The 26,429-nt window shown below is 45.7% G+C and overlaps 1 protein-coding gene across 2 annotated transcripts in view; it reads left to right on the top strand.

Moving 5' to 3' along the window:
* The first annotated feature begins 1,108 nt into the window (after positions 1–1,108).
* slc17a8 (solute carrier family 17 member 8) overlaps positions 1,109–26,429 on the top strand; it is a 51,149-nt gene continuing 25,828 nt past the window's right edge. For both annotated transcript variants that reach the window (XM_068000016.1, XM_068000015.1), the window contains exons 1-5: positions 1,109–1,209; positions 6,129–6,381; positions 11,415–11,533; positions 21,108–21,222; positions 24,718–24,805. In XM_068000016.1, coding sequence (XP_067856117.1) covers positions 1,109–1,209; positions 6,129–6,381; positions 11,415–11,533; positions 21,108–21,222; positions 24,718–24,805 — 676 coding nt within the window. The remainder of the gene's footprint in view (positions 1,210–6,128; positions 6,382–11,414; positions 11,534–21,107; positions 21,223–24,717; positions 24,806–26,429) is intronic.

The raw sequence follows: 26,429 nt of genomic DNA, 5'->3' as shown, positions 1-26,429 counted from the left end.
CCTCAGAGAATCGTAAAATATCCACAAAAAATCAAATCAAATCTGCATTATCAAATTAATCTTGAATTTTTAATTCCAGTAAGTTACAGAATGGCTGAAATGTTAAAAAAAGAAACTTGGGAAATGTTACTTCGAATAATTTCCTGTGCGATGAGATACTTTTTATTTAAACGCTTTTGAAATGTAACACATATCAAATCTAATATAGAATTTCAATGCATTTACCGGCCAAATTATCACAGGCTGTACATTCTGGAAATAAATGTTTTTTTTTTGCAATATAAAACATTGCATGAAACAAGGGGTTAGAATGACTATGGAGCACCACTGTGAAATAATTCAATGTTACGAGAACCTCTGGGATGTGTCTGGGAGATCGATGACGTGTTCCATGAATGCAACTTCTTAAAAGATTCATGCACGTTACACTTAAAGGGGTGTGGGTTTTTCAATGCGCTTCCATCCTCACTATCAATTACACACACACACACTCACAAAATAAGGCAAGGTTGCTAACATTAGATTGCAGCCTGCGTCATTCAGCTCGACTAAAATGCTGTCAATTTTTAATAAACTTTCCCCCCGTTTTTCTCTCTCTCTCTCTCTCTCCAGCCTCTTGTGTTATGACAAGGGATTGGGAGCCATTCGAGGTGGGAACAGCTCCTCAGTCACTGTGCAGTGGGTGCAAGATCTCTCGGATTAGGTGCTGACATTTCTTTGATCCCTTGGATTTTTTGGGGGGGATGAAAATCCATTGACCCGAGAGCAGGGACATATATCCACAAGGAGCAGCAGGGACATCCATGGATGATATAGAGCGCACGTGTTCTGCTCTCTAGGTCAGTTTCATCGCCAGAAATTCCCTGGGATTCTTGCTCCGTCTTCCTTCCTTCTCCCAACTTCTCGCAGCAACTGGTTGGAAAAGAGAGAGAAGGGAAAGGAAAAAAACCCCCCCCAGCTATCTCAATAAAGACCGGATCACAGACTGCTTTTCTTTCAGTAACCATGAGAAGCAAAACGAGGACCGTGCTGTCCCTGGTCTAAGAGTACTGATATACAATAAGGAATAGTTGGGAAGAAGAGGGAATCTCCCCATCTCCAGCAAAAGATGCCTTTCGAAGGGTTTGCAAGTCTGAGGGACAAGATCTTCAAACCGGTCAAGGAGGAGGCCAAGTACACGGTGGGGGATTCGCTGGGTCACCTTCGAAGGTACAGAGAGAGAAAAAAAATACAAACTTTATAGTGCTGGAAGTTTTTGGAGCGACACTGTAATATAAAGCCAGCAACCTCCAGTGTCTAATCCGTGCATAGAACTCATAATTCATGAATGAATGACGATATTGTGTGTTTATTATAGAGATTGCAGTAAGGAGATGATATAATGATGTAGAATTATCAAGGAGACTCGGCAGGTTCATGATCTGAAGGCGAATATTCATCAAAATCAACAAAATTCTTTAAAGAAATATTGAGACACAAATGCAGAATTTCGCACAGTTAACTCCCATCTGTCTGAAGCACGTTTTAACTGCGTGTAGGGTTTAAAAGATTTATATACAACACCCTGTTATTTAGCAATTTCTATCAAAAGCCACGAATGAAACCTTTCCACAAATTTTATTTTTTTGCGTTTTAAAGAAAATAAATAAACCTGGTCATTGCCCTGAGTTTATTTATTTCAAACAAGAACTAAATAATTTGATGCCGTTTGATTTCAGGCATTTAACTTGGTTTAGATTTTTTTTAGTTACGAGAAATAATTAAGAAGTCACCAGCCTGTTTGGTTATACAGAGACTTTGATATCTTCAGTTAAATGTAATGGCTGCACTGTGTTACACGTTAGATGCCGGGACTGATACAATTATATATATATGGATAAATTTGGATAGATTTGCAAGAGTTCTACAGTTCTGACAGTTAAATAGACACAACCACCCATTCTCGCAATATGAACTGGAGCAATGATTTATATTCCATTTAACATGCATCTCACTTTCATAATGTCTGCAAAGTACCTTCTTATTAAAAAGTCTCCCAAGTAATATTACGAGAAAAAAGCACTTTAATTAAGATGCTGTAAAGAATATTAACCATCCCATTATAACTGAATTTGTTCGTACACATCTATGTTGATGGTGTCTACAATATGTATCGTTTAACTGGGATGTTTCGATAGTGCTTTGGCTTTATTTGAAAGAAACAGAGAGAGAGAGAGTCTCTCCATCACACACGATCTAATTCATTCTCAGGGATCAGGAATCATACACTGGAAAAATCAACTACATTTAAGACTCCTATCCACCGTCAGTAATTATAAATCAATTACCGTTGCCATGTAAATAGATATAAATGAACAAAATTGTATTTCAGTGTACTTTATAATGGAATAGCCATCACAAGCTTTTAAATATAGAGGGGAACCTTCATTTGCAATCATTTACCGGGAATTTATGTCATGACAGTGATGTCAAACTATAGTTTATAGCCATCATCGCATTATCAGTCTCTCCCGAGAGTTTATTACTTACAGAGGAATCATCAATCACAGTCAATGTTGCTTCTATGTCCATCACACATTTATTTATATTAACATCACGCAGCTTTATGCGATGAGAAGAGAAATGTAAAGAGATCCTTTATGGTTTATGAATTAGTGATAAACGCATTCATAAATTTGAGGTGGTTGTTTGCTTATTTTAAAATGTGCCCTGTAATTCAATTTTTTTTGACTGTTGTAACTAGCAGCTGTGCTGATTATATTTCTGAGAGTTCTAGTGAGGAGTCCTCCATTCTAACCCATAAATGCTGCCCGTATTCTAACTCACACCAAGTCCCGTTCACCCATCACCCCCTGTGCTCGCTGACCCACATTGGCTCCCGGTCCAGCAACGCCTCGATTTTAAAATTCTCATCCTTGTTTTCAAATCCCTCCATGGCCTCGGCCCCTCCCTATCTCTGTAACCTCCTCCAGCCCTACCACCCTCCCAGATCTCTGCATTCCTCCAATTCTGGCCTCTCGTGTAAGCAGATTTCCATTGCTCCACCATTGGCGGCCGTGCCTTCAGCTGCCTGGGCCCTGAGCTCTGGAATTCCCTCCCCAAACCTCTCCACCTCTCTCTCCTCCTTTAAGGTGCTCCTTAAAACCCACCTCTTTGACCAAGCTTTTGGTCACCTGTCCTAATATCTCCTTATGTGGCTCGGTGTCAAATTTTGTCTGATAATCGCTCCTGTGAAATGCCTTGGGACGTTTTATTACATTAAAGGTGCTATATAAATGCAAGCTGTTGTTGTTGATGATGACGTATAGGCTGGAGTGTCAGTGACAGAGATATGTTGGAATAAAGCTGGAGCAATTGCTCAATGCTATCCAAACCTGGGGATGTGATACAATCTTGAAACCTACTCCTACCTGTGTTATTTATAATTTATACGTGTTTTTGGTGTCAGCTGTGACTCAGTGGGCAGCACTCTAGCCTCTGAATCAGAAGGTCATGGGTTCAAGTCCTACATCCAGGGACCTATGTTCATAATCCAGGCTGACACTCCCAGTGCAGTACCGAGGGAGTGCTGCACTGTCGGAGGTGCTGTTTTTTGGATGAGACATTAAACCGAGGCTCCGTCTACCCTCTCAGGTGGATGTAAAAGATCCCATGGCTCTATTTTGAAGAAGAGCAGGGGAGTTCTCCCCTGTGTCCTGGGCCAATATTCATCCCTCAACCAGTGTCACTAAAGCATATTACCTGGTCATTTATTTCATTGCTGTTTGTGGGATCTTGCTGTGCACAAATTGGCTGCCACGTTTCCTACATTACAACAGTGACTACACTTCAGAAAGTATTTGTTTGGCTGTAAAGCGCTTTGGGATGTCCTGAGGTCGTGAAAAGAGCTCTATAAATGCAAATCTTTCTATCTTTTGTTCACGAGAGGCATTCTAATTCCATTTTTGGAAAGCTAAGTACCATGATGGACCATGACAGATCACAGAGTCCCCAGGATTAAGTCTTGTGATTTGAACTGAAGTACTAAACAGCGGGGGACTGGGGTCACAGTGGTTAAGCACACTGCCCTTCACCTCTCGGATCTGGGCTTCTATACAACCCAGGCCGCAGCAGCTGGAGGTTCCTCTTTCTTCTGGCTAAGTGACTCCTGTACGTCTCAACCTAGGTCCTCGTAGTTACAGACCCAGCACACAGAAATGGTAATAACTCATCACAAACACCACTCAATAAGGAGAAACTGTTTCCACTGGCAGGAGGGTCAGTAACCAGAGGACACAGATTTAAGGTAATTGGCAAAAGAAACAGAAGGAAGATGAGGAGAATTTTCTTTACGCAGCGAGTTGTTATGATCTGGAATGCGCTGCCTGAAAGGGCGGTGGAAGCAGATTCAATAATAACTTTCAAAAGGGAATTGGATAAATACTTGAAAACAACAAATTTGCAGGGCTGTGGGGAAAGAGTGGGGGAATGGGACTAATGGGATAGCTCTTCCAAAGAGCCGGCACAGGCACGATGGGCCAAATGGCCTCCTTCTGTGTTGTAAGATTCTATGGTTCCGTGATTCTAGTCTATGAATTGGCATTAAAATGTCAATCTCACTTAGAGAGAGTAGAATCACTGCATGTAAAGAGGCCATTCATTACATCAAGCCTGCGTTGATACTAGCTTTTCAGCTCTTAATCCCATTTGCCTGCACTTTCCCCGTATCCTGTTATATTCTTCTTTTTCAAATACTTGTCCAATTCTTTTTTAAATGATGTTGTAATCTCTGCCTCAGTAGCCCCTTATGGTAAAGCATTTCACATCACAATAACCCTCTGAGTGAAAACATCCCTTCGAACACCCACCTTCATTTTTCTAGTCTATGCCTCCTCATTACTGATTCACTGACTGGCAGTAACACTCATTCACTATTTACCCTCACAAAACTGTGCATAATTTTGGAAATGTCAATTTATACACCACTTTGACATAGAATCATAGAATCTTACAGCATAGAAGGAGGCCATTCAGCCCATCATGCCTGTGCTGGCTCTTTGAAAGAGCTGTCCAATTTAGTCCCACTCCCCATCTCTTTCCCTATAACCCTGCAAATTAATCCTCTTCAAGTACAGGTCCAATTGCCTTTTGAAAGTTCCTATGGAATCTGCTTCCACCGCCCTTTCAGGGAGTGCGATCCAGATCATAACAACCCTCTGTGTGAAAAAAATTCTCCTCATTTCCCCTCTAGTTCTTTTGCCAATTATTTTAAATCTGTGACCTCTGGTGACTGACCCATTTGTCAGAGAAATCAGTTTGTCTATCAAAACCCCTCATTATTTTGAATACCTCATTTAAATCTCCCCTTAATCTTCTCAGCTCTAAGGAGAACAACCCCAGCTTCTCCAATCTCTCCACATAACTGAAGTCCCTCATCCCTGTTATCATCCTGGTAAACCTCCTCTGCACCCTCTCCAAGGCCAGAATTGTACACAATACTCCAGCTGAGGCCAAACCAGTGATTGATAAAGGTTTGGCATGGCTTCCTTGTTTTTGTATTCAATGCCCCTATTTACAGATGATGTGGAGATGCCGGTGATGGACTGGGGTTGACAATTGTAAACAATTTTACAACACCAAGTTATAGTCCAACAATTTTATTTTAAAATTCACAAGCTTTCGGAGGCTTCCTCCTTCCTCAGGCGGAGTTACAGAGCCAAGTATCCCATAGTCTTTCTTAACTGCCTTATCAACTTGCCCTGCCACCTTCAAAGATTTGTGAATATGTACCTCCAGGTCCCTCTGCTCTTGCACCCCCCCTCAAAATATTACCATTTAGATTATAAGAAAAGGACAAACGAGGCCTTGGTTTAACATCTTAGCTGAAAGATGGCCCCTCCAGTAGTGTAGCACTCCACTGGGAGTGTCAGCCTAGATTTTTGTGCTCAAGCCTCTGGAGTGGGACTGGAACCCATGACCTTCTGACTTAGAGGTGGAGAGTGCTACCCACTGAGCTACTTTGCAAATCACGTCCAACTGCTTCAGATACAGAATGATTCCGATTTTATGCGTGCTTCCTATTGTGACAGCGTAGGCTTTCCCTGATTTTGCTGCCATGTATGACCCGTTGTGATTGCTGTCCCTCCCAGAGCTGTAGATGGCACAAACGTGGAGGAGGATGAAATCGAGTTGAATGAAGATGGCCAACCAGTGAAAGCTGAGGTGCTGAAACAGCCATTGTGTGACTGCCACTGCTGTGGAATCCCCAAGCGTTACATCATCGCCATGATGAGTGGACTTGGCTTCTGCATCTCCTTTGGTATCAGGTGCAACTTGGGGGTGGCAATAGTTGAGATGGTCAACAACAACACTGTCTATGTAAATGGCAAGCCAGAGATTCAGGTAGGTGCCACGCACACTGGGAACACCCTACAGATGGGCATCTAATGAAGGAAGAAGGCCAAAAAAGAATAGGAAATACATGGTGTGCTGTTATAAGAACATAAGAAATAGGAGCAGGAGTAGGCCAATCGGCCCCTCGAGCCTGCTCCGCCATTCAATAAGATCATGGCTGATCTGGTCCTAACCTCAAATCTAAAATCATGTCCAATTTCCTGCCCGCTCCCCGTAACCCCTAATTCCCTTTACTTCTAGGAAACTGTCTATTTCTGTTTTAAATTTATTTAATGATGTAGCTTCCACAGCTTCCTGGGGCAGCAAATTCCACAGACCTACCACCCTCTGAGTGAAGAAGTTTCTCCTCATCTCAGTTTTGAAGGAGCAGCCCCTTATTCTAAGATGATGCCCCCTCGTTCTAGTTTCACCCATCCTTGGGAACATCCTTACCGCATCCACCCGATCAAGCCCCTTCACAATCTTATATGTTTCAATAAGATCGCCTCTCATTCTTCTGAACTCCAATGAGTAAAGTCCCAATCTACTCAACCTCTCCTCATATGTCCACCCCCTCATAGAGTCATAGAGTCATAGAGTTATACAGCACGGATAGAGGCCCTTCGGCCCATCGTGTCCGCGCCGGCCATCAAGCCCTGTCTACTCTAATCCCATATTCCAGCATTTGGTCCGTAGCCTTGTATGCTATGGCATTTCAAGTGCTCATCCAAATGCTTCTTGAATGTTGTGAGGGTTCCTGCCTCCACAACCCTTTCAGGCAGTGAGTTCCAGACTCCAACCACCCTCTGGGTGAAAAAGTTCTTTCTCAAATCCCCTCTAAACCTCCCGCCTTTTACCTTGAATCTATGTCCCCTTGTTATAGAACCCTCAACGAAGGGAAAAAGCTCCTGAGTATCCATCCTATCTGTGCCCCTCATAATTTTGTACACCTCAATCATGTCCCCACTCAGCCTCCTCCGCTCCAAGGAAAACAAACCCAATCTTCCCAGTCTCTCTTCATAGCTGAAGCGCTCCAGCCCTGGTAACATCCTGGTGAATCTCCTCTGCACCCTCTCCAAAGCGATCACATCCTTCCTGTAGTGTGGCGACCAGAACTGCACACAGTACTCCAGCTGTGGCCTAACCAGTGTTTTATACAGCTCCATCATAACCTCCTTGCTCTTATATTCTATGCCTCGGCTAATAAAGGCAAGTATCCCATATGCCTTCTTTACCACCTTATCTACCTGTTCCGCCGCCTTCAGGGATCTGTGAACTTGCACACCAAGATCCCTCTGACCCTCTGTCTTGCCTAGGGTCCTCCCATTCATTGTGTATTCCCTTGCCTTGTTAGTCCCTCCAAAGTGCATCACCTCGCACTTTTCCGGGTTAAATTCCATTTGCCACTGTTCCGCCCATCTGACCAACCCATCTATATCGTCCTGCAGACTGAGGCTATCCTCCTCGCTATTTACCACCCTACCAATTTTTGTATCATCAGCGAACTTACTGATCATACCTTTTACATTCATATCCAAGTCATTAACGTAGACCACAAACAGCAAGGGACCCAGCACCGATCCCTGTGGTACCCCACTGGCCACAGGCTTCCAGTCACAAAAACAACCTTCGACCATCACCCTCTGCCTTCTGCCACTAAGCCAGTTTTGTATCCAAAGTGCCAAGGCACCCTGGATTCCATGGGCTCGTACCTTCTTGACCAGTCTCCTGTGGGGGACTTTATCGAAGGCCTTACTGAAATCCATGTATACCACATCCACTGCGTTACCCTCATCCACACGCCTAGTCACCCCCTCAAAAAATTCAATCAAATTAGTCAGACATGATCTTCCCTTGACAAAGCCATGTTGACTATCCCTGATTTATCCTTGCTTCTCCAAGTGGAGACTAATTTTGTCCTTCAGAATTTTTTCCAATAATTTTCCTACCACTGATGTTAGGCTCACTGGCCTGTAGTTCCCCGGTTTTTCCCTACTCCCCTTCTTGAATAATCCCCGGGATTAACCGAGTGAACCTTCTTTGTACTGCCTCGAGAGCAAGTATGTCTTTTCTTAAGTATGGACACCAAAACTGTATGCAGTATTCCAGGTGTGGTCTCACTATTACTTTATATAACTGCAGCAATACCTCCCTGTTTTTATATTCTATCCCCCTAGCAATAAAAGCCAACATTCCGTTGGCCTTCTTGATCACCTGCTGCACCTGCATACTAACCTTTTGATTTTCTTGCACTAGGACCCCCAGATCCCTTTGTACTGCAGTACTTTCCAGTTTCTCGCCATTAAGATAATAACTTGCTCTCCGATTTTTCCTGCCAAAGTGCATAACCTCACATTTTCCAACATTGTATTGCATCTGCCAAATCTCCGCCCACTCACCCAGCCTGTCTATATCCCCTTGTAGGTTTTTTATGTCCTCCTCACTCTCTACTTTCCCTCCCATCTTTGTATCATCTGCAAACTTTGATATGTTACACTCGGTCCCCTCCTCCAAATCGTTAATATAGATTGTAAAGAGTTGGGGACCCAGCACCGACCCCTGCGGAACACCACTGACTACAGGTTGCCAGTCCGAGAATGTACCATTTATCCCAACTCTCTGCTTCCTGTTAGATAACCAATCCTCCACCCATGCCAGAATATGTGGTATAAAATTACACCACCTTCTCATGTGACGAACAGAGCCTAGAAATTCAGGTGGCGCCAAAAATGTTGCTGGGGCGGAAATTGCACCTGCTGTTAAATTGCTGCCAATAGTCGCTGATGGGGGTCAATTAACTATTCGAGGCCCAGTGCAACAGGGGCACGTGCCCCAGCCATCTATCCGAATCTCCGAGAGGCAGGGTGTCATCCCGAGTGAAGGGCAGGAGGTCACCTGGGCCAAAAGGCCGTTCAACTTTAGGCCCCATTGTAGGACCGTGACAGAACCTGACCCCGCTCTCTGCAAGGCCGTGTCCCCCGCTGGTCCTATCGAGGGTGCTCCTGTTGGAAATTCCTGGGGTAGCCCAGGAACACCCCACAGATTCGCACCCAAAGTGATGCCACGATATAAGGTGGAGGGGGGGGTGGGGGTGGGAGGGGGGAGTGGGGGTGGGGGTGGGGGTGGGAGGGGGGAGTGGGTGGGTGGGGGTGGGAGGGGGGAGTGGGGGTGGGGGTGGGAGGGGGAGTGGGGGTGGGGGTGGGAGTGGGAGGGGGGAGTGGGGGTGGGGGTGGGGGGAGTGGGGGTGGGGGTGGGGGGAGGGGGATTGGGGGTGGGGGTGGGGAGGGAGTGGGGGTGGGGGTGGGTGGACAGAAGATCCTCCCACTCTTCTCGGATCGCAATTTGCTGGGTAGCCATAAAGAGACGGGAAAGCCCGGGCAGGTTTGGGTTTCTGCCCCCCCCTCCCTGCCCCCCATTTCCGTCCCCTCCTGCCGGAATTGCCCCTTCATGCACTCTCCCTCCATTACTAACTTCACCAAATGGGCTCCCAGTTTGTCTGGGACCCCGGCCAATCCCAGCTTTTCTGTTCAGTTTCCACAGGAACCTGTTGGGTGGGAGGGGGGGTGGGGGTGGGAGGGGGGAGTGGGGGTGGGGGTGGGAGGGGGGGTGGGGGTGGGAGGGGGGAGTGGGGGTGGGGGTGGGGGTGGGAGGGGGGAGCCGAGCCTTCTGCTGCCCCAATCAATGAAGCTGTCGTAGGAGGGGGGTGTGGCCGGGGATGCTGGGATCAAAGGTTAATGGGTTTATCGGCACTACGTTTGCCCCAGGCAGTCGCCCTGCTAAATCTTAAACTTAATTAGAGATGAGAGTCACGATAAAGAATCATTTCCATTAAATATCATTATTGAGGCTCAAGCACGTTTAAGAGACTGTTTTCCAATTCGATTTGAGTCGACGTTTAGTGAAAGATCAAACCGTCCAATATTAGCCAGAGATGGCCCTGTTTCAGCTACTTTCTGATACTATGGAGAAAAGGTTATCCAAGCTTTTGGTCTTGATGGGCTACCGATAAAGTTTAAATTCCTGCATCTATCTCAGGTTTCTGATCCAACAGCCCCTTTCCAAAGCCCCCAGCAGGTGAGAAACAGAAGCAAAAATGGGGTTGAGTGGCCTGGGCTTCGAGGGCTGGACTGCCAATGACCAAGGGTTCTCATCCTGGACACCCCTGTGCTAGAGGAAGGCTCCCCACTATTTCATATTCTTCGACAGCGCCTCCCAAACCCGCGACCTCCACCACCTAGAATGTCAAGGGCAGCAGGCACATGGGAACAACGTCACCTCAAGTTCCCTCCAAGTCACACACCATCCCGACTTGGAAATATATCGGCCGTTCCTTCATCGTTGCTGGGTCAAAATCCATGGACTGCAGCGGTTGAAGAAGAAGGCAGCTCACCACCACCTTCTCAAGGGGCAACTAGGGATGGGCAATAAATGCCGGCCTTGCCAGCGACACCTACATCCCGAGAATAAATTTTAAAAAAAAAGTATTAATCTGATTTGACGGATGTTTCCTGGAAGATATCCGAGCTCATTCTGAACTTAACTTGTGTAGGAAATGATTCACACAATCTAATTAGTGCAACGTAGTAAACATTTCAAAAAGGAGGCTCTGTGATCTGCTAAATATGAAACAAGGTGATAATATATCAGCATGTTAGCAACTGGTTAGAGGCGTAAATCGAAAAGCTCGAGTATCCCAATCATTTGCGTAGGTAAGTATCCAGGTGTGGGTTTGTAAAAATGAAAGAGCCAGTGACAGGCAGCGCTTATAAATTTCATTGAATCTTTAATTCATTTACTCCAGCTTTAATGAGATTTGCTGAAATGTTAGAGGAATCAAAGGATGCCTGTTGGGAATGGCTGTGTTTTAAGTGGAGGAGGCTGGAGGAGCAGCTGTTTGATGGGTGGATGAGGATGTTTGGTAATGCTGCACTTAACATCAATGATGGCCTGCTTCGAACAATGATCTAATTAAATGGAATAACATCATGACAGGGCTGCAGCATTTCTGTCCCATTTCTTGTTTTCTCTCTCTCTCTCTCCAGAAACCTCAATTCAACTGGAACCCCGAGACTGTGGGGCTGATCCACGGTTCCTTCTTCTGGGGTTATATTGTAACTCAAATCCCGGGGGGATTCATCTCCAACAAGTTTGCTGCAAACAGGTAAGACCTTTGTGAAGTAAGAGAAATTCAATGAGTGGCACTAACTGGATAGCTCTTTCAAAGACCAGGCACAGGCACGATGGGCCGAATGGCCTCCTTCTGTCCTGTAAGATTCTGCCTCGACGTGTGGCTGAAGCTGGGCTGATACGTCCCAAAGAGCTTTACTGCCAATGAATTACTTTTGAAGTGTCGTCACCGTTGTAATGTAGGAAACGCAGCAGCCAATTTGCGAACAGCAAGATTCCACAAACAGCAATGTGATAATGACCAGATAATCTGTTTTTTGGTGATGTTGATTGAGGGAAAAATATTGGTCAGGACACATGGGAACATAGGAACAGGGGTAGGCCATTTACCCCCTCAAGCCTGTTCCGCCGTTCAATGAGATCATGGCTGATCTGTGACCTAACTCCATATACCCGTCTTATCCCTTAATATCTTTGGTTAACAAAAATCTATCAATCTCAGATTTAAAATTAACAATTGAGCTAGCATCAACTGCCGTTTGCGGAAGAGAGTTCCAAACTTCTAGAAGTGTAGAAGTGTTTCCTAACTTCACTCCTGAAAGTCCTGGCTCTAATTTTTAGGCTATGTCCCCCAGTCCTAGACTCCCCAACCAGCGGAAATAGTTTCTCTGTATCTACCCTATCAGTGCCCCATAATATCTTGAAAACTTCGATCAAATCACCCCTTAATCTTCTAAATTCCAGGGAATACAACCCTAGTTTGTGTAATCTCTCCTCGTAATTTAACCCTTGGAGTCCAGGTATCATTCTAGTAAATCTACATTCCACTCCCTCCAAGGCCAATATATCCTTCCTAAGGTGCGGTGCCCAGAACTGAACACGGTGCTCCAGGTGTGGTCTAACCAGGGCTTTGTATAGCTGTAGCATAACTTCTACCCTTTTGTATTCTAGTCCTCTAGATATAAAGGCCAGCATTCCATTAGCCTTATTGACACCAGGGAGAACTCCCCTGCTCTTCTTCGAAATATTGCTTTGGGATCTTTTGCATCCACCTGACAGGGCAGACGGGGCCTCGGTTTAACATTTCATGTGGGAGTGGGACTTGAACCCACAACCTTCTGACTCAGAGGCGAGAATTCCACCCACTGAGCAACCGATAATACCTAATTAAAACAGAGCTACCCACAAATTCATACAATTTATTAATTAGATCCTTTTTTAATCCAATTCGACATTTAACAGATAGAGAGCATGTTTTATTTTATATTATCAAGTGAGCATACAGGTGGGTAAGTTCTCCGATCCTGCGCTCAGAGAGAGGAGTCTCACTCGAAGGGATCATGGGTCAGAATTAGAGCTACAGCACGGTGCTCCCTCTGAGAGGAGCTCCCCGCTGGGAGTAGGGGACGGGTGGTGGATTTACCATTATATATTTATAGAGCTTTCCCTCTGCTTGCCCCACTCCCCACCCTCACTACAAGCTTCTCGATAAGAAGACCACAGCTTGGCAATCACTGTTGGCGATCCTAGTCAACAAATGCTTAAATGCTCTATCTGTTATTTTAACATGGCAATTAACTGATTCATCTTAAAGAAAGACTTGCATTTATATAGCGCCTTTCACAACCTCAGGACGTCCCAAAGTGCTTCACAGACAATGAAGTACTTTTTGAAGTGTAGTCACTGTTGTAATGTAGGAAACGCTGCAACCAATTTGCGCACAGCAAGATCCCACAAACAGCAGCGTGATAATCACCAGATAATCTGTTTTTTAGTGATGTTGGTTGAGGGATAAATATTGGCCAGGACACCGGGGAGAACTCCCCCTACTCTTCTTCGAAATAGTGGCCGTGGGATCTTTTACATCCACCTGAGGGGGCAGACGGGGCCTCGATTTAACGTCTCATCCGAAAGACAGTGCAGCACTCCCTCAGTACTGCACTGAAGTGTCAGCCTAGATCAGATGTTTTTTCTGATTGTGCTCTTTTGATGTGGAGCCTTGTCAGCCAGTAGCGTATCAGGAAACCATGGGCTGGGAACCTCCGATTTCCTGGGATGTGCTCCCTGCAGGCGAGGCTCCTTGTGTGCTCCCGCCAATCAGAAAATTTACCCAAAGAAGTTATATCACGTCTCTCAGAAACATCTCAAAGCGTTTCACGTGCAATGAATTGCTTTGAAGTGCCGTGCTAGTTGTTATGCAGGTCAACACGCCAGTCATTTTGTGCACACCACAATCCCACGAACTGCAGTCAGATGACTGAGCAGTTTATCTGCATTTTAGTGATGTTGGTCGAGGGATAAATATTGGCCAGGACACCGGGGAGAACTCCCCTGCTCTTCTTCAAGTAGTAACGTGGGATCTTTAACATCCAGCTGAGAGGGGCAGACGGGGCCTCGGTTTAACGTCTCATCCGAAAGAGGCCACCTCCGACAGTGCAGCACTCCCTCAGTACTGACCCTCCAACAGTGCAGCGCTCCCTCAGTACTGACCCTCCGACAGTGCAGCACTCCCTCGGCACTGACCCTCCGACAGTGCAGCACTCCCTCGGCACTGACCCTCCGACAGTGCAGCACTCCCTCGGCACTGACCCTCCGACAGTGCAGCACTCCCTCGGCACTGACCCTCCGACAGTGCAGCACTCCCTCGGCACTGACCCTCCGACAGTGCAGCACTCCCTCGGTACTGACCCTCCGACAGTGCAGCACTCCCTCGGTACTGACCCTCCGACAGTGCAGCACTCCCTCGGCACTGACCCTCCGACAGTGCAGCACTCCCTCGGCACTGACCCTCCGACAGTGCAGCACTCCCTCGGCACTGACCCTCCGACAGTGCAGCACTCCCTCGGCACTGACCCTCCGACAGTGCAGCACTCCCTCGGCACTGACCCTCCGACAGTGCAGCACTCCCTCGGCACTGACCCTCCGACAGTGCAGCACTCCCTCGGCACTGACCCTCCGACAGTGCAGCACTCCCTCGGCACTTACCCTCCGACAGTGCAGCACTCCCTCGGTACTGCACTGGGAGTGTCAGCCTGAATTATGCGCTCAAATCTCTGGAGTGGGACTTTTGGTTTAAAAATGTCGCCTATTTTGACACATCTCACTTTTTAAAAAAAAGTAAAAAAACGCAGCTCTGCGAATTTAAATGAGCTCGTGCTCAATCTCACTCCTTTTGATAATATACTGCAGTGAGAGAATAGCGAAACATGCAGTCACCTTCATTGTCTGAGAGAGGCATCATTTTCCTCTAATCTGATAAAGAAATCTATGAAACCATGAAAGCTTTTTGTATTTTATCTCATTTGTGGCAACAAAATATATCACATTACTTGTTTTAGATCCTGACGTGTGCATGGGCTGGCAAAGCACAGTTATAGCTGCAGCTTTCTCACCGAAAGAAGCTATCGTTGGTGAATTGATTGAATTTTAAAGGCACTTTCTCCTGCACATGCGAACGGGACAGGAAATATTACTGCTCGCCCACAGAAATCATTTATTGCAGGCGGCTTTTTTCCTTTGTCAAATGATATGTCGATTGTAACGGGACCGTTAGGAGGGGCCGGGGCAGCTGTCTTGGTTAATTATTAACGCTCGTTCATCTGTGCTCACAATATCAGGTTGGCAAATATTCAGCTGCCACTCAAAGCCGCTTTATATAAGAAAGATCTCGCACATGTAATGTAAAGCATTATTACGACAGTTCTCAGGACGTCCCAAAGCGTCACACACATTCCGAGGTAGATTTTCCAGTCGTTGTTGTAAAAGGGTTTAATACCTCTGTTAAAAAAATAAGAGCAGTGAGAAATTCAGTAGGAGGGCGTTACGCTTTAAGGGATGGGTATCTGTCGGAGAATCTTCCTCCGACAAATTAAAAACCATTGGATTGGAACATAAGAACATAAGAAATAGGAGCAGGAGTAGGCCAATCGGCCCCTCGAGCCTGCTCCGCCATTCAATAAGATCATGGCTGATCTGATCCTAACCTCAAATCTAAATTCATGTCCAATTTCCTGCCCGCTCCCCGTAACCCCGTCTATTTCTGTTTTAAATTTATTTAATGATGTAGCTTCCACAGCTTCCACAGCTTCCTGGGGCAGCAAATTCCACAGACCTACTACCCTCTGAGTGAAGAAGTTTCTCCTCATCTCAGTTTTGAAAGAGCAGCCCCTTATTCTAAGATTATGCCCCCTCGTTCTAGTTTCACCCATCCTTGGGAACATCCTTACCGCATCCACCCGATCAAGCCTCTTCATAATCTTATATGTTTCCATAAGATTGCCTCTCATTCTTCTGAACTCCAATGAGTAGAGTCCCAATCTACTCAACCTCTCCTCATATGTCCGCCCCCTCATCCCCAGGATTAACCGAGTGAACCTTCTTTGTACTGCCTCGAGAGCAAGTATGTCTTTTCTTAAGTATGGAGACCAAAACTGTATGCAGTATTCCAGGTGCGGTCTCACCAATACCTTATATAACTGCAGCAATACCTCCCTGTTTTTATATTCTATCCCCCTAGCAATAAAAGCCAACATTCCGTTGGCCTTCTTGATCACCTGCTTTGATTTTCTTGCACTAGGACCCCCAGATCCCTTTGTACTGCAGTACTTTCCAGTTTCTCGCCAAATGGAGAATGTGATAAATGATAAAGATTATTTTGTGGATAAGTGGGAAATACTTTATAATTATTTCACCCCTCAGAAAGTCCAGATGTGCGGACAGTCAGATCACAGCTGTCCTTAATAGGAACATTAGGAACAGGAGGAGGCCATTCAGCCCCTCGAGCCTGTTCCGCCATTCAATTAGACCATGGCTTATCTGCACTATAATTCCATTTATCTGCCTTTGCTCCATATCCCTTGATACCCTAACCTAACTAAAATCTACCGATCTTACTCTTGAAAGCTCCAATTGACCCCCAGCATCTGCAGCCTTTTGGGGGAGGGAATTCCAAATTTGTATCACCCGTTGTGTGAAAAAATGTTTCCTGATTTCCCTCCTGAACGGCCTGGCTCTAATTTTAAGATTGTGTCCCCTTGTTCTGGATTCTTCCACCAGAGGAAATAGTTTCTCTGTATCTACCCTATCGAATCCCTTTAACATTTAACAGGATAGTGATAGACTTCAAGAGGATATAGACAGGTTGGTGGAATGGGCGGACACGTGGCAGATGAAATTTAACACAGAAAAATGCAAAGTGATACATTTCGGTAGGAAGAACGAGGAGAGGCAATATAAAAGGGGTACAGGAACAGAGGGATCTGGGGGTATATGTGCACAAATCGTTGAAGGTGGCAGGGCAGGTTGAGCAAGCGGTTAAAAAAGCATACGGGATCCTGGGCATAGAGTACAACAGTATGGAAGTCATGATGAACCTTTATAAAACACTGGTTCGGCCACAACTGGAGTATTGTGTCCAGTTCTGGGCACCGCACTTCAGGAAAGATGTGATGGCCTTAGAGAGTGTGCAGAAGAGATTTACTGGAATGATTCCAGGGATGAGGGACTTTAGTTATGTGGATAGACTGGAGAAGCTGGGGTTGTTCTCCTTGCTACAGAGAAGATCGTGAGGAGATTTGATGGAGGTATTCAAAATCATGAAGGGTCTAGACAGAGTAGATAGAGAGAAACTGTTCCATTGGCGGAAGGGTCAAGGACCAGAGGACATAGATTTAAGGTGATTGGCAAAAGAACCAAAAGTGACAGGAGGAAAAACGTTTTTACACAGCGAGTGGTTAGGATCTGGAATGCACTGCCCGAGGGGGTGGTGGAGGCAGATTCAATCATGGCCTTCAAAAGGGAACTGGATAAGTACTTGAAAGGAAAATATTTGCAGGGCTACGGGGAAAGGGCGGGGAGTGGGACTAGCTGGATTGCTCTTGCAGAGAGCTGGCATGGACTTGATGGGCCGAACGGCCGCCTTCCATGCTGTAACCATTTTTTGATTCTATGATTTTAAACACCTCGATCAGATGACCCCTCAATTTCCTAAACTCAAGGGAATACAAGCCAAGTTTATCCAACCAAGTTTATTTAACTCTCTAAGCCCTGGTATCATCCTGGTGAATTTGCGCTGCATCCCCTCCAAGGCCAAAGAGAGAAAGATGAGCAAAGACCCATTACAGCAGGCCTGTGCCCTCCTTGCAGTGCCTGAAGGCTTTAGAGGGTTCCCCCTGTGGGGTGGGGGGGCATGGGGAGCTTGCACCCAGAGCAGGTGTAAGCCTGGTAATACTATGAAAATGAGGCAGGAATGAAGGGCAACGAAGGTTAAGGGGAGATCTGGTGGAGATGTTCAGTGGGTAACACTCTGGCCTCTGAGTCAGAAGGTCATGGGTTCAAGTCCCCCTCCAGATGCTTGAGCACATAATCCAGGCTGACCCTCCCAGTGCAGTACTGAGGGAGTGTTGCACTGTCAGAGGTGCCTTCTTTTGGATGAGACATTAAACCGAGGCTCTGTCTACCCTCTCAGGTGGATGTAAAAGATCCCATGGCTCTATTTCGCGGAAGATCAGGGGAGTTCTCCCCGGTGTCCTGGGCCAATATTTATCGCTCAACCAACATCACTAAAAAAAACAGATTATCTGGTCATTATCTCATTGCTGTTTGCGGGAGCTTGCTGTGCACAAATTCCTACATTACAACAGTGACTACACTTCAAAAATACTTCATTGGCTTTAAATGGTTTTGGGATGTCCTGAGGTCATGAAAGGTGTTATATAAATACAAATGTTTTTTTCTTCCAGTATCACTGAACTTACAGAATTGAGCAACACTTTTATTTATTTATTTATTTTTTAATTAATTTACGGGATGTGGGCGTCGCTGACGAGGCCAGCATTTATTGCCCATCCCTAATTGCCCTCGAGAAGGTGGTGGTGAGCCGCCTTTTTGAACCGCTGCAGTCCGTGTGGTGAAGGTTCTCCCACAGTGCTGTTAGGAAGGGAGTTCCAGGATTTTGACCCAGCGACGATGAAGGAACGGCGATATATTTCCAAGTCGGGATGGTGTGTGACTTGGAGGGGAACGTGCAGGTGGTATTGTTCCCATGTGTCTGCTGCTCTTGTCCTTCTAGGTGGTAGAGGTCGCGGGTTTGGGAGGTGCTGTCGAAGAAACCTTGGCGAGTTGCTGCAGTGCATCCTGTGGATGGTACACACTGCAGCCACAGTGCGCCGGTGGTGAAGGGAGTGAATGTTTAGGGTGGTGGATGGGTTGCCAATCAAGCGGGCTGCTTTATCTTGGATGGTGTCGAGCTTCTTGAGTGTTGTTGCAGCTGCACTCATCCAGGCAAGTGGAGAGTATTCCATCACACTCCTGACTTGTGCCTTGTAGATGGTGGAAAGGCTTTGGGGAGTCAGGAGGTGAGTCACTCGCTGCAGAATACCTAGTCTCTGACCTGCTCTCGTAGCCACAGTATTTATATGGCTGGTCCAGTTAAGTTTCTGTACACGGGATGTGGGCGTCGCTGGCGAGGCCAGCATTTATTGCCCATCCCTAATTGCCCTTGAGAAGGTGTCCCTACACTCTGGCATTTTGTGAATAACTCAATCACACTGCACATTTAAAACTGCTAAGGCCAATTATTGTTGCTAACAATAGGCCCTGTAAAAAAAGAGAAGCATATTTTGTTATATCCACTAGGTGGTACTGGTAACAGAGAAAGACTATACAGTGCACAGTAAGTGTATTACAGGGTCCTTGAAGTCACACTTGTTGATGAGTGTGTTAACTGTCACATACCCTGAGATTAACCATGTGTGTGCCCCCAACACAGCCACAGAAATATTACTTGGTTAGTTTGATTTTTTTAATGTTGCTGGGTAGGTTTGATTTATTAAGAACGAGCGCTAACCTGAACTGAGATCAGGAAGGAGCCTGAACCAGACTGGTTTGGGTTAATTCATTAAGTGCACAATTTTAGTCCAATTCAATTTATATACCCCTTCTGAGGTGCAGTTGTCAGCAGGATTATTTATTGACCGAGAAATCTTTTACCGGTCATGTACAAAGGGGGAATAGGTTCAAAAAAACCTACGAGTCCCTTATGCTTTGTGTAACCTAAGAAGGGGACATAAATACATCAACATCTGACAGGAGATGGGAGATAAACACACACTTATTTTCTATCAGGGTCCTGCAGCAATGTAGAAAATTACCCAGTGCCAGAGTGTAGCGGACGGTGTAATTGAGGCTATGAAAACTGCAGTTTATCAAATGGCAGAGCAGGCTCGAGGGGCCGAATGGCCTACTGCTCTTAATTCGTATGTTCGTATGCAGTTGTTGATGTGGGCTACGGGATAGTAAATATTTCTCTCTTAGCTTTACATCACCCAAAGGCAACATTTGAAACCTGCTGAAAATGAAATATGCACAAACTCGAAATAAAGTTTAAAACTTTCATTTTAAACTTTATTCCAAGGCTTCTCTGTCTCCCCCTGGAAAAATGTTTTCGAAAAGACTCTTTCTGCTCTCGGACAGATACTTAAGACGCTTGTACCGAATTCCTCTCTGTGCTATTTGCCGCAGGTGTTTAAAAATCTGTCGCCCCCCTGCGATAACGTAAGGCCGAGGGTAATTTAATGCAAGCTTGTTAGGTGATCGTAAAGAACAGCGCTGAGTGGAGAATTAACCCCTTAAATCCCATCTTTAGTACCATTTCCAGAAACTAAAGTTCTTATGAATCGCATCATTTACTTGTTTACTTTTGTTATTTTATTTATTTGCTTAAATCTGCTGTTGAGAATATCCGAGGAAACTTAACTGAAACCCAGTGTTATGAAGGAAAATACTTGCACCTGTACAGAAAGTCATCATGTCCTCACATCCAAGGCATTACTTTCTGAATGCGGATGCTGGGGGTCAATTGGAGCTCTCAAGACCGAGATCGGTAGATTTTTGTTGGGTATCAAGGGAGCAAAAGCGGGTAAATGGAGTTGAGATACAGATCAGCCATGATCTGATCGAATGGCGGAACAGGCTCGAGGGGCTGAATGGCCTCCTCCTGTTCCTATGCACCTTCTGGTTGACTGCATGCCAGGTCTTGACTAAGAACTGGAGCATGGGAACGCCGGAATTCTGATGTCCCGCCCCTGGCCAAGCCCCCTTTGGGTCATTGGCCTAATAAGGGGCTGGCAGATAGACTTCGCCCCTTGCCAGGCCTGGCGGAAATTCCCTCGCAAAGCGGGACTTGACGCATCCAGATCCCGGGTTTATGGCTGTTCTGGTGATCTCCACCCAGGATGGCTCTGGATTTTTCAGGGTGGCCTCTCCTCTCTCTCTAGTCTCATTGAGTATTTGAGGATTCTGGTTTGTACCATTGGGGGCACTGGTCTGGGAAGAATTTCTTGAATCTGAGCATGAGAAAGCTGAATTAACAAACAGAGATAAAGTGATAAGGTAATTCAGCTCCCTCATGCACCCTCAGTCTGAGCTAGTGCCCCTGATAATATCATCACCCTTCACTGTTTAAACAACAGTCGGAAGTGAAAACCCCAATAAACAAAACAATATTAAAATTATTTTTTAGAAGGTTGGTGAGTTTCGCTCTCTAACGAACAAAGATAATGACTCTCTAAAATGTGACCTTTCGAATTTCTTTGTACTTTTTATCTTAGAGTTTTTGGAGCAGCTATATTTTTGACCTCAACACTGAACATGCTCATCCCATCAGCAGCGAGAACCCACTTTGGCTGTGTTTTGTTTGTGAGGATACTGCAAGGTCTTGTGGAGGTATGTTTATAAATCTACTTAACAAGGGCAGGGGAATGGGATTAAGAGGAGAGCTCGTTCAGAGAGAGGACTCATGGGCAATGGGCTGAATGGGGAATGGGCGGGGGAATGGAACTAAGGATAGACTAATGGGTCTATCAGAGAGCTGGAACAGGCACGATGGGCTGAATGGCCTCCTTCTGTGCTATTAAATTCTATGCATAAATCTATTGGGGTACATTTTCTGAGTGGCAAAGTTTGTGTATGAATGTTTCACCCAGTGGGGTGCTGTTTTTAGACAGAGATTGACCCCTTTATTTTAAGCGAGTTAAAGCTCGGCTAAAAAACACACGGGCACACGGGGTGAATTTCTGCGCGGGAGGGGTTCACCCGATTGTCAGACAGAACTTCGACGGAAGAGGCACGGAGACCCCGGATAAACGATGTAAACGGGCCACGCGCTGATTGTTTTCCTGAATTTCCACAGCTCTTCCGATGAATTATAATCGAGTGTGACAGAGTGAGCACAGAAATTGTTCTGGGTAATTACAATTAAAGTTCCCAGTTAAACAATTCACACATTCGATTTCTGTGAGTACAAATGATCCAAACGCTCACTAAAAGGAAAGAACTTGCATTTATATAGCGCCTTTCACGACCTCAGGACGTCCCAAACAGTTCCCACTCCAATTCCCGCTCCTGCCCCAATTCACACTCCCCATCTAATTCTCGCTCCAATTCCCTCTCCCGCCCTAATTCCCGCTCCCGCCTCCGCCCCAATTCCCGCTCCCCCCAGCCCTGTCGTCATTCCCGTTGGCTTTGGGCGGGAGACAGATTGGAATCATTTACACGCGGCCCATCGCTTCCTTTCGTGGCTCCCGGCAGCCCATCCCCACCACGCACCGATCCTGTCCCCGAGTTAAAAAATCGACCCCCACAAGACGAGGGGGTTACTGTTACGGAGAAAGACTTGAGATGTTGGGGCTGAAAAGCTTAAGGGGGGTCACCTGATTTAAGGTCCTCAAGATCAAAATGATTGCTGACAGGGCAGACCGTGACAGATTGTTCCCACCGGTTGGTGCGATGCCAAGAAAAACATTTCTTTACTAAGGTGGTGGAATTTTCTGCCACAAACCCTTCTCAAAACAGAATCTGTAAATTCTTTTAAAGATGGAATTAGTTGCTTGAATATTAAAGGGAACGAGGAGCGAGCGAGAGAGTGGGATTAGACGAGGTGGGAGATTGCTCTTTCTCCGTACTGTAACATTCCATGGGAGGGAATGCCCTCGGGATTTCTCCTGCTCCACTGTCGTAACTTTGGCGGAAACCCCCCTTTTTTAAAATTTCAAAATATACTTTATTCATAAAATTTGTAAAGGAACGCATAATGCAATTCAAGTCACGTTTCAAACAATACAATACAGGTCATACAATTTGTAATGGTACATCAGTACAATTCAACGGTCCCGGTACAATCAATACAGTTACGCACCATACATTGTACATACAGTTCATGGTGTACAATACAAGGTGGGGTGAATCCCCCACACACATCGTAGTTACGATGACAGAACCAGAGAAGCTCGGAGGTATAATTGACCCCCTAGTGTTGTGTAACGGTGAAAGTGCTTTAAAGTGAACCAGGACTGGCTGTGGGATATTTCTCTGACGTGTGCTAAGCTCGTCATATAAATGTAGGGCGACCAAACTCCTTGAAAAGTCAGTGTTGGTTTGTAGATGGGGTGAGCTGGAACTCAAGTCTCGGTAGTTTTATTAGTCACTCCTGCTTTATGAAAATTTACAAACCTACAGCGTAATGGACGACAAGCAGTAGATGGTGATGTGCAATCTGAAACATGGTGTGGTTAATCTCCCCCCGTGCTGTTTCTTAGGGCACCAGTTAACCAGTTAAATCCCTCTCTGACTAGTTCAATACTGTCCTTAAATTGTTTCAAATTAAGGGTCTGTTTAAACTGAGTTTTAAGTGTCTGGATCATCAAGAAACGATGAACCAAATGTTATTCTTGCCAAACGTATTAAAATCCCTGTCCTTGGCTGACGCCTGATACAGTAATACTCCCTATCTTCTCAGTCTTGTTATCAGTTGTTGCTGTAACTCCTTGAGCAATATGATTTAGGTGATTGTAGGCAATAATGTGGTAACTCGTTTAATGACTTGGAATTCTTCAGTCTAGCTCTGGGGGAGGGGATGTTATCAGAGTTCCCTAAAAATCAAGGGGAGGGAATGAGGGTCCCAATTATAGGGCGGGATCGGGGGTGTCGCAAAATTCATTCCTCCTGAAGGGGGAGCTGCCTGTGGAGGCACCACAAATATAGTGCCCGGAATATTTAGATGAGGCCCAATTTCGGGTGGGCCGTGGGCCTCTCCGTTCAGGCTGGCTGACTGTGGGCCCATGGGCTTTTCAGCCTGGAAAGGAGGCAACTGAGAGATGATCTTATGGAGGTAAACACAATGTTAAAGGTCTGGGAAACCAGTAAATCCGGAATATTACTTTAAAATTAGATCGTGAGAGTAGGGCAGGGGTCACAAGGTCAAACTAGTAAAAGGCAAATTTAGGACTGATGGCAGGAAATTCTTCTTCGAATATACTTGAAAAGGAAAACATTTACAGGGATATGGGGAAAGAGCAGAGGGTGTGGGACTAATCGGATAACTCCTTCAAAGAGCCAGCACAGGCATGATGGGCCAAATGGCCTCCTTGTGTGCTCTGTGATTCTATGGTTCACATGGCAAGTGATTAACATGTTGTATAAACCTCCAGAGAGGATAATGGAGGCGAAAATCCTGGAATCATTTAAGAAATAATTGGATGCAGCAATGGAGGGGTCACTGGAAAGTTTCTGGATGGATGATTTCAGATGGGCTAAATGACCTTCCTCATCTGTAATTGACCTGCGATGTCTGCAGAAAAGATCTGTCCTGTGCGGTGTTGACGATTCATGCTTTGTACAATCAGCGGAAAGCAAGCCCTTGATTAGTGATACTTCAGGGATTTACGCCTGAGTTCACTGCTGGACCAATCCTGGAGGGACACTGTGTGGGAAGTGACAGGGCTGAGATGCCTCAGCACCAATTCTCTGACCCGCCTTCCCTTTGAGCGTGGCTCCCCCAAGCGAGTGCAGGATCAGCACGATTTGCCCCTTGCAGTTCAAGCCTCTCTGTGGGATCTTGCTCTGCACAAATTGGTTGCCTGCATAGCAACAGTGACCATGCTTCAAGAACTCATTGGCTGTTGAGGCACTTTGAGATGGTGTAAGGACGTGATAAGGTGCTGGATAAATGTCAACTCTGTCTTCTCTAGGGCCTCATTTTCACATTACCGTAAGTGCCAATCGCGTTGAAAGCTGTGATTCTTTTGCATATCACGTTAGTTCTTTCAGCAAGCAACCCCTCAATCAGTCGACTCTTCTCTCTGTTATTGTGAATTCTAATTGTTACTGTGTGAGAGTCCTCAATTTCAAAAGGGAATGAAAATGGCCATTATTTTCTTACAGGGAGTTACCTACCCAGCATGTCACGGGTTATGGAGCTCGTGGGCCCCGCCGCTGGAGAGAAGTCGATTGGCTACTACATCTTTCTGTGGTCAGTGGCTGAGTCCTTGCCATCCTCTATAGGGAGCCTAGCCGCTAACTCCTCGCCAAGTAATGATGCGATGAACGTAGATCACTAATGTAACGAAGGGTAGAAGGAGTAGAGTGGATGGGTTGTGAGAATGACCTCTGGCTAACAAAGCTCTTCCATGAGTTTTGAACTGCCTTGTACAGGTCCGGCTGAGGAACACAGTCAATTCCCATTGAAGAACGTAAACCATAGAGATTGTGAGACTTTACACTGGGTGTGGAGTCTCAGTAGGGGGTCGCCAACCCTCCAGGATTGGCCCTGGAATCTCCAGGAATTGAAGATTAATCTCCAGGTCAACCGCTGCGAGCAAAACCCGGGAGAAAAATCGTAGGGGTATAAAAAAGAAAATGTGCATTTTCTTTGTTTTCTTTGAACACTTCTGTTTATTAATTATAAAAATATTGGAGCTGGGAAAATGGGCTGTTTGACTGACAGTCAAGAATCATCCAATTGGGTAACAAAGAGCCTGTTCGCTTTTCGATTGGTTGTGGGAAGGTGGGGCGCCACGAGGATGGACATGTCAGGTGACCAGTGGCGGGAGTGTGGGGGAACCGTTGGAGGCAGGAGGTCATGTGATGAAACTTTCAGGAATATGTCCAACCAGAGTTGGCAACCAGTGTCTCAGGTGGTAGCACACCCAGATCGCGGGGTTCCTGGACTTCCAGGTGAGATTCTGCACTGTCAACGTGGACATCAGAATTAATATTGGGAAAAGTTAACATAAAAGCGGGAAAAAACATGGCAACAGGAAGTAAGGTTTTAGGGAGTGCATGCGGATATAAGATTTCTGATGTATTAAGATAGATAGTTCTGCAGATGAGTTGAGTTTTTCAGGCATGCAGTGAAAACCCTGTTTAACTGCCATTGTGATATCATTGTGTCTTACTCTCTCTCTGAAAACAAAAAGTCAGTTTGACATTGAGAAAAAGAAGACCAAAAGAGCTGTTGTTTCTATGTTCCAGCCAAAGGCGGCCAGATCATGGGAAACCAGAAACATGGATCTACAAACTGGCTAATTAGCCCTGGCTCCAATGTGGTTTGAAAGTTCTTCCAGTTTTGATAGTAATGGAATGCAACTAATCATAGTTTGTCCCGTTGTCTGAAAATTGGCAATTGCTCAGGATGACCATAGTCCTAACTCCATCGCAAGTTGCCAGGGACTCAGTAGGCAGCATAGATTGATTTCCTGCCTTTTCCGAGTACAACAACAACAAAAACTTAAGAGCATAAGAAATAGGAGCAGACTCGAGGGGCCGTATGGCCTACTTCCTGCTCCTACTTCTTATGTTTTTATGTTCTTAACTTGCATTTATATAGTGCCTATAACGTGGTAAAACATCCCAAGGTGCTTCACAGGAGCGAATTTCAGACAAAATTTGACACTGGGCTACATAAGGAGATATTAGGACAGGTGACCAAAAGCTTGGTCGATGAGGTGGGTTTTAAGGAGCGTCTTCAAGGAGGAGAGAGAGAGGTAGAGAGGCGGAGAGGTTTAGGGAGGGAATTCCAGAGCTTAGGGCCTAGGCAGCTGAAGGCACGGCCGTCAATGGTGGGTCGATGAAAATCGGGGATGCACAAGTGGCCA

Source organism: Heptranchias perlo, chromosome 18 (genome assembly GCF_035084215.1).
Source record: "Heptranchias perlo isolate sHepPer1 chromosome 18, sHepPer1.hap1, whole genome shotgun sequence".
Lineage (NCBI taxonomy): Eukaryota > Metazoa > Chordata > Chondrichthyes > Hexanchiformes > Hexanchidae > Heptranchias > Heptranchias perlo.
This window is presented reverse-complemented; position numbering and strand designations above follow the sequence as displayed.